This window comes from Mercenaria mercenaria, unplaced genomic scaffold (assembly GCF_021730395.1).
Source record: "Mercenaria mercenaria strain notata unplaced genomic scaffold, MADL_Memer_1 contig_3371, whole genome shotgun sequence".
In the NCBI taxonomy this organism is placed as follows: domain Eukaryota; kingdom Metazoa; phylum Mollusca; class Bivalvia; order Venerida; family Veneridae; genus Mercenaria; species Mercenaria mercenaria.
In genome coordinates, this window is record NW_026461501.1 from 29727 (window position 1) to 38753 (window position 9027).

The window sequence follows — 9027 nt, forward strand, 5'->3', positions numbered from 1 at the left end:
TTAGTTTTCGCCACTCATAATTTGTTAGTGTTGCTGTATTCATTTCAATTTATTTACACTAAGAGAACTAATGACACTAAGTAAAACTATATAATTCATTTACTATGTTAGTGCGACAGACCATGTGAACATCCCTGGCCTGTCAGACCATCATGATTTCTTCGGGAAAAAGTCGTTGCCGTTTGATCAGAGTAATCAAATTTACATTTGCATGTTCCTGTAATGTTCTGTTTTTTTGTCAAATTGTAGCACATTGTGTCATAACAATAGTTTTATAGTTTAGTGTCATAAGTATATAATATACTGTCACTAATGCCCTGATCACTCTCAGACGAGACCATGCAGATCACACTGCGTCCTGAAATTTTGACGCGGTGGGGACGGGGGTCAAACTCGAAAATTGTGCAGTTCTAAAGTTCATACTGCGCCCTTACAACATCCTTGCCAGGTTCTAACGGCGTCTAAAATGTTCACACTTATTTTCTTACCACGCACATCTTCACGTCCAATGCGTTCTTACTACATTCTTAGTACGACCAGTCAGTCTCGTTTACCATGCTTTAACCATGCCCTTATCACATTCTCACTGCTTTCGTGGGCTACTTATACTACGCCAGGCGCCCCTTATTCATTCTTTCTGCAAGTTATATTGTGTCCGCATCTACACTCAACAACAATGAAATACAATATAAAACATTGCGAGCAGTCTTTTAGAGAGGCCGTGGTGGAAAAAGCAAAGGCAGCGTGAAGGGTATACGAAGATACAGAAGGCTGCCAGTGCTGCTGAGTCCGTGATTATGCGGTAATTCCTGATGATGTGCGATCATACCCATTGCTAGTTGAAATTGAAGTGATGGGGAATTGGATCCAGTATTTATACTCAATTCTCAGAATCTGAAACAGACACGGTGAGAACCTGCTGCAAACGTGACATAGACATGTTAAGCACCGAAAGAACGTATTGATAACCTAATGCGGTATTCTACAACGTGGCATGGACGTAGCATGGTCATAGAACACAAGCGTAGATAAGTTAGAGTGACAACTCCCACTGACGTAGCAAGAACGCAATGACAACCCAGTGACAGCGCAATGAGCACACCATGCAGTCTTTCCCGTCCGCACCACGCTTGTACTAAGTCCTACTAGGTTTTAGTTACATCATTACTACGTCCTTATTAAGTTCTTCCTGCTTCCTGATTCGAACACGTCCTCACTACTTTTGTTTGAACATGTCCAAAGTTCGACCGCATCCTCCACACTCGTGTAGACCATAATTATCATGTTCTTATCGGTGTCTACTGTATTCCTTCTACATGTCTACATTGTACAAGTACTTACTGCGTCCTGCCAGTTCTTAGGACGTAGTGGGAAAGTGGCCGAGTGTGATGTGGGTATAAATTAGGAGCAGAATCTATCATTTATACAAAAAATGTGCTCTAATATCTATTTCTGGACATTTTTAATGAAAATAAAATACATTTTGTATATTAGATAAGGACATATTAAATGTGAATACTTGAGGATTTATCTAATGAGCACATGTATTCGAAACACAATTTTGATATCAATTTACTAATTTTAAGACAAGAAATATTATCTATTTACCATTTGTAAGGCTATGTCATTAACAGTTAAGTAGTCCAATGTAAGAATAACGCTGTATTGTCAAACAAAACTAACCAGTACAGCTCGCGTTTACCGGCGAATCAAGCTTTTAAATGCATTTTCTACACCTTCCTACAAACAAACAAACTGTTCATATAAAATTTCTGTGGTATAGATGGAGGCTTTCGATACTCTTCTTTACAACAAAACATGTCAATGTTATAATCAAACACAAAGTAACGAAAATAGATTAATTCTAACGTCTAAAAAGCGTGCTTACAAAAAATGGATTAAAACTAAAAGATCGCAATTTAAGGCGAATAAAATGAAAGAAATTGAAAGTTTAAAGTAAAAAAAAAACCTCAGGAGTTTTGGAAATACTTTTCAAAACGGAAAGGCAGAACAGGTAGCAATATATCAGCGAATGACTTCAATAATTATTTTAAGAATCTGGCAGACGAGATCAATATTACGTCTGATGATGAACGCGAAGATTTTTGTCGTGAACAGAGGTCGCCTGATGACCCTATTTTTGAAGAATTAGACACCAATATAACAATTGCTGAAGTTCAAGGCGCGATTAAAAACCTAAAGCGCGCCAAAGCAGGCTCAAGTGATGACATAATTAATGAATATTTCATTGAGGCTGGGGATATTCTTGCTGCACAATTGGTGGACTTGTTTAACATTATATTTTCAAGTGGTCATTTTCCGTCTGCTTGGATGGATGGAATAATCATTCCGTTGTTTAAAAAAGGTGGTGAAAATAATGTAGACAATTATAGAGGAATTACACTTGTTAGTGTTATATCAAAGCTTTTTACATCAGTACTTAAATACTAGACTTACAGAATGGTGCGAGACCAACAATATAAATACTGATTCGCAATTCGGATTTAAAAAGGGTTTCTCTACAACGGACGCCATTTTTTGTTGACACGGGCTAATTGAACATAGTTTAAACAGTGGTAAACGTTTTTATGCTACATTCATTGATATGAAAAAATGTTTTGATAGTGTATACAGAAATGCACTTTGGCTTAAAATGTACAAACTGGGAATTAATGGTAAAATGTTACGTGTAGTAAGATCAATGTATGGTCAAGTAAGATGCCGTGTTAAACATTTGGATAAATATTCAGATTTCATGGAAATAATTGTTGGTTTGAAACAGGGAGAAATCTGTTCGCCATTGTTTTGGTCAATGTTTATTGAGGACTTGGAACTGTATTTGAGTTCACGACCCGATAGTGGTCTAAATTTCGGAGACATCACGTTGATCCTTTTTCTTTACGCCGACGACATGGTTTTGATGTCTGAGTCTATAGAAGATTTTCAGCAAAGTTTGAATAAGCTCTACACTTGTTGTGAACACCGACAAAACTAAAGTGATGGTATTTTAATAGACGGCGGGGTAGACTGAAAAGAAATGAACAATGGACATATAACGGAAATCAGTTAGAAGTCGTTGACAACTTTAATTATCTTGGCACAGTTTTTTATCTCAAACGGGCGTTTTGATTTAAATACGCAAATGTTAGTAGGTAAATCGCTTAAAGCAATGAACACTTTATTATTCAATACCAAAGACTTTGATTTTACACCTAAAACTATGTGTGGTCTTTTTGATTCATTTTGTGTGTCTATTCTGAATTATTCGGCAGAAGTATGGGGTTAAGCAAAGTGTAAAGACATTGAGAGAATACACTTGAAATTTTGTAAACGTGTTCTTAATGTTAAAATTTCTACAAGTAACGCCAGAGTATACGGTGAACTTGCCCGTTTCCCATTATACATAAACCGTTTTGTTAGAATCATTAAATATTGGTTTAAGGTTCTTAACACGAAAAATTGTGTAATAAAGACAATATATGCACTAATGTTAAATGATGAGAAACAAAACTGGGCTCAAAATGTAAAAACTTTATTATATTCTAACGGTTTTAGCTTGTTTTATAAACTGTGCTTTAAAAAATAAGAAGTAACATATTGTGAAGTTCTTCAAATTATAACCATTACGGTTAAAAATATATTTAGACTCCTGTATGTATGAATCACAACAGCGAGTCTGTCTTTTGATATATATATAAAGTTTTAGCTTTCATAATTGTTTGTGTACTTTGATATACGCACAACTGATATTTTCTTTAATTATCATAATGTCACTCTCGTTTAATCAATTGTCTGTATTGTATTGATGTTTGATATATATACATATGTATATGTGTGACCTTGATATATATATATATATATATATTTATTTGTTTAAGGATGAAGAGCATAAGCTCAAGTCTAAAAAAATAAAAGATTTGTTCTGTTGTTCTGTTCTGTCAAGTAGCTGATCAACCATCTGTTCACACAAAGATTAGGGCTATAGTGTGCATTCCTGCATCGTCTGCTACACCTTTTGAACATACTAAAAAAGGTTGCCCATTAGGTCGGGCACATATGGGGGTCAGGTGTTCTATTACTTTCCTAAAATTCCAAGTCAAGATAAATAAGGCTGACCAGAGGTATCTTTGATAAATTGGAACCTTTCTGGTAGTTTTTGCCTTAAGTGCCTGAGTCTCATACCAATAGCTCCTCAAGTGCATTTGCAACCTAGATAAAGGCTTTAGAGGAAGATGTAATTTGCGAAATGCTCTGCACTTCCTTATGCAAGTTAACTTAAGTTCTCTACAATCCCGTGCTTGTGTGTACTGACATGTGTATCTGACATGTACCTTTTTCAGATTTCAGCTCACTGTGCAGAGTAATATATTTCACAGAATAGTTACTAAGTGTTGTCCGTGAAAGGAACTTTAATATTTTCAGTCTTACTCTTTTTTGTTACACAGTTAGCATTACATAATCAATGATTATGTGATCAATTTATTATGCAGATATTGTGACTGCGAGTGCATAATAAGGATCCTACTAGCCCGTCGCTATAATATATTCTTGCATTTCGAAGTCCCAAACCGAAAGAGGTAGTTGTTGTACCTGGTGTCATAGGAACTAAAATTTTATATAGAAACTAAGTTAATTGCTCTTCACATTCTCCATATTACCTTCCATCTATAAACAAGGTTTCATAAAGAAGTCATTAGAATTTGCACTTTTGAAGTTATTGATGTATCCGCCATTTGCGAATGATGGACAGACATACAGACGATCAAAATGATGTACAAAAGGAGAAAATAAGATAACAAGCATGTTTTCAATTTTTCCTCCTATCTATGTATTTCTCAAGAAACAATCTCTCCTAGTTTTGAAGTAATGCAGGATGACACTTTTTGTCATATTCGTGCACTATTTGTTACCATAGCAAAAACATTTGTTGCCATAGGAACAAATTTAAATGACACTGGCATTCTCCACATTGCCATCTATCCATGTACCACGTATCATGAAAAAATCTGCTTAGTTTTAAAGTTATTGAAGTATGCCACTTTGCATGGCTGACGTATTGACATGCATATGGGGCAACCCATAAGCCCCATCTGGCTAAAAACTGGCGGGGGAATAACAACAATGTTTCAGTATGCTACTGTAGTGGGAATGCATGTAAAAATAATATAAATTATTAGTAAAATAAAACATCCTTTAGAATATGAAAAAAAAAAACACACAATGATTATATTAAACTGAGTTTTAAAGGCTAGATTTTAGCCGTTACCATGGAAACATAAAGAAATTAACATCACCTGAATTTTTATTTTTGCATTTGATGCAAATTTAGGATTTATTTAATCATATACATTATATTTGATGCATTTTGGGGATGAATGTAAATATAATGACCTTTCATTAGAATCTTGTAAGGTAAATATTGAGACAGATATCAAATGGGTCCCATAAAAAATGTTTTTATGCTTTAATAAAAAGCTGTGCAAATTTTGGTGCTTTTCCCATTTTCTGTTACGAATTGATCGGACTATTGGTAAAAGATGAAGAATGATAAAGATATGACATATAGATCTATGCCTTAAATAACTATATTTAATGACACAATATATGATATTATGTCTTGAATATTAACTAAAGATGAAGACTTATACAAGAAACTATGTCTTAAATAACTATAGATAAAAGATAAAAATGATACACTATATGATCTTATGTCTTAAATAACTATGGTAAGAAGATAAAAAATGATACAAAATATGGCATTATGTCTTAAATGAATATGGATAAAAAGACGAAACATGATACAAGTTATGACATTATGTCTTAAATTGCTACTGATAGAAGATGAAAAATGATACAAGACATGACATTATGTCTTGAATGAATATGGATAAAGATATTAAATATGATGTCTATCTGGTAATAAGACTGATTATAGTCATTGTCATTTTATAAATGCCTTGAAAACAATTTCATGCAAAGTCATGGAACAAGGGCAAATATTAAACTACTCAGAATAGTAGCTATCAAATGCCAATAAACATCTTATATTCTGTCACACGTATGTTATTTCAGATTTAATACTCTCAACTGATCACAGCCATGACTCCCAACATAAACCATCTGTTGACCATAATTGCAGCATATAGATTGTGGATCTTCTACGCTAGCGAATTCCTGACACTGTTTGAAGTCCACTGAAATGTGAAGAATCGCATTGTTATCGTAGCTGCATACCAACAATGACGCATCATCTAACAGAGTAATCCCTTCAGGCTCACATAGATCATTGTGGCGGAATATGGACAATATTTCACCTGTCTGTGTTACACAGAGTACAGAGTTAGTGCTATGTTCGCTTACATAGATATTTGTTGAATCCTTATCAATAACAATGTAACGTGGCTCTTTAAACTTTTTATTATCCAGCAAAATCTTCCTGTGGACATTTCCTCGAATATCCATTGATAATATACGAGTAGGATTCTTGCAAACCACATATATATTATCTTGATGATAAGTTACACTTCTACATCGTCCTTTAACTGGAGTAATTCTGACAACTGACAGTTTACTAGCGGTTGTCATTATATTGATCACACTCATTCCTGGTATTGTCACGGCAATCTGGTCCTGAGGAAGTACAGCAATGTCCCATGGTTCTGAATCAATTTTTTTCATTTCTTTTATGACTTTACTGTCTGTGTCAATGGCGTTCAGCGTTTTGTTGTCAAAGTCAGCGATTATGACTTTGTGACTGGACAGAACAGCACACCCTGTGATGAACTTTGGATCGGTCTCTGATTTTGTTTTAACATTAATACTATCTGTAAGGGTCAGCCTGTCAAATGGCACCGTTAAACTAGGTCCAGTAGCATCCGTAGAATCGTTAAGCCTCCCAAATACTTGATTGGACAGTATGTTTTGTAGATATTCACAACGTTCAAACACATAGTTAACATTCGTATCTTCCAAAGCTACCCTGGCATCATTTATTTCATCTGAACTTAGCTTGGACTTGGCACGCTTTATGGTGATATAGAGTTGTGCATCCTGTTTTGCAGATGTGCTGTCCTGTATCCGTGACTGAACTTCTTTCATTTCTGAAGAAACGCCGGTACATTTTTCAAGCACACTTTTGATTATCTGTTCATCTTTTGACTTTCTTTCATCAGCATCGGACTCAATATTTTTCTGAATTTTATCTAAGTGGTCATTTATTTCTTTTCTGAATTTAATGATTTCTTCTACAACATTCCCACGGCAAGAGTCAACCTGACTGCTTTTAACGGTAGCCTGTTGAATAATATTCTCTATTTCTTTCACCTTCTGATCCAGCTCTCTCATAATTTGTCTGCATTCTTCACTGTCCACTATTCCTTCACATTTATCAGGTATGTAGTCAAGGTCACATGTCCTATGATCCATAGTCATGCAGTCTGTACAACCAAGTACTTCATGATTCTTACAGAAGAATTTTAAAGCTTCTTTCTTGTGCACATGGCACTTTTCAGTACACTCATTTGAACCTCGACCTGAATCCGTATCACTTTTTACAAGTTGGTGATCTTTCGAGGCCTTTGTCCTCTGGTGACATTCAAAACAATTCATGCATAGATATTCCTGGCAGTCGATGCAAAATCCATGAGCTTTAATATGCTGACCGATGGTCAAACATGGGTCACAGTTGTAGTCCTTTGAACTACTGGACACTGGTCCAGGAAGGTCGGTTAGTTTACGTCCCGATACTGCCATTGCTTGGAAAGAAGGAAACTACGTGGCTGAAAGTCCAACAGTCAATATCACATTGTTACATTTCAGTTTCTCATTTCACAGTAACTCAGCAACGCTCGTCTCTAAATACATGTACTTCCTCGTTCAGTCTATAAATATCACGTTCTAATTATTGTTCCTAGAGGGAGGCCATACTTGGGTGATACAATTACGTTTCAATAGCATAAATAAGGCTTCACGTCGAAGTAAGTCTATAATAAAAAGTACTAGCCTTACTGCAAGCTAAGCGAGAAATATTTTTGAAGACTTTTAAAGATAATCTTGTTGTACAATATGCGTGAAATTAGCCAGAGCAGCCAGAGTAGCCAGAGTGGCCAGAGTTTAGCCAGAGTTCAACCAGAGTAGCCAGAGTTTAGTCAGAGTAGCCAGAGAAGTCAGAACTCTGGCTAGCCAGAGTAGCCAGAGTTCAGCCAGAGAAGTCATAACTCTGGTTACTCTGGCTAGCCAGAGTAGCCAGAGTTCAGCCAGGGTTCTGTCAGAGAAATCATAACTCTGGTTATTCTGGCTGGCCAGAATAGCCAGAGTTCAGCCAGAGAAGTCATACCTCTGGTTACTCTGACTGGCCAGAGTAGCCAGAGTTCAGCAAGAAAAGCCAGAGTTTCTAGGATGTTAAAATGTTCTGGCTACTCTGGTCAGCCATAGTATCCAGAATAGCCCGAGTCGCCTGGATTTTATTTGCTTTGGTTAGTCTGGCTGGCCAGAGTAGCCAGAGTTTCTAGTATTTTAAGAGTAGCCAGAGTAACCTGGTTCACAAAATATTTTCCGTCTTAGCTGAATTTGATTATGAAACTTAATATGTTATTTCTATCTAAACAGCATGTTTAAACTGAATGTCAAGTTAATTAATATTTTCAAGTGGCTATTTAGAGTAGCCAGAGTAGCCAGAACTCTTGTTACTCTGGCTGGCTGGCCAGAGTAGCCACAGATCAACAAGAGAAGCCAGAGTTCAGCCAAAGTTCAGCCATAGATGCAAGCGTTTCTAGGATTTTAACATGTTCTGACTACTCTGGTCAGTCAGAGTATCCGGAGTAGCCGGAGTCACCAGGATTTCATTTGCTCTGGTTACTTTGGCTGGCCAGAGTAGCCAGAGTTTGTAGGATTTTAACATGTTTTTGCAACTCTGGTCAGACAGAGTAGCCAGAGTAACCAGGTCCCATGTTCACAAAAGTTTTTCAGTCTGAGCTGAATTTTGATTATGAAATTTAATAATTGAGCCGTGCCATGAGAAAACAAACA

General features: G+C 36.1%; 1 protein-coding gene across 1 annotated transcript; it reads right to left on the reverse strand.

The window, feature by feature from the left end:
* Positions 1-5842: 5842 nt before the first annotated feature.
* LOC128553000 (uncharacterized) lies at positions 5843-7835 on the reverse strand. The gene has a single exon (XM_053534103.1). The coding sequence runs from the start codon at positions 7750-7752 to the stop codon at positions 6064-6066; it is 1689 nt and encodes a 562-aa protein (XP_053390078.1). The 5' UTR covers positions 7753-7835; the 3' UTR covers positions 5843-6063.
* Positions 7836-9027: the final 1192 nt, after the last annotated feature.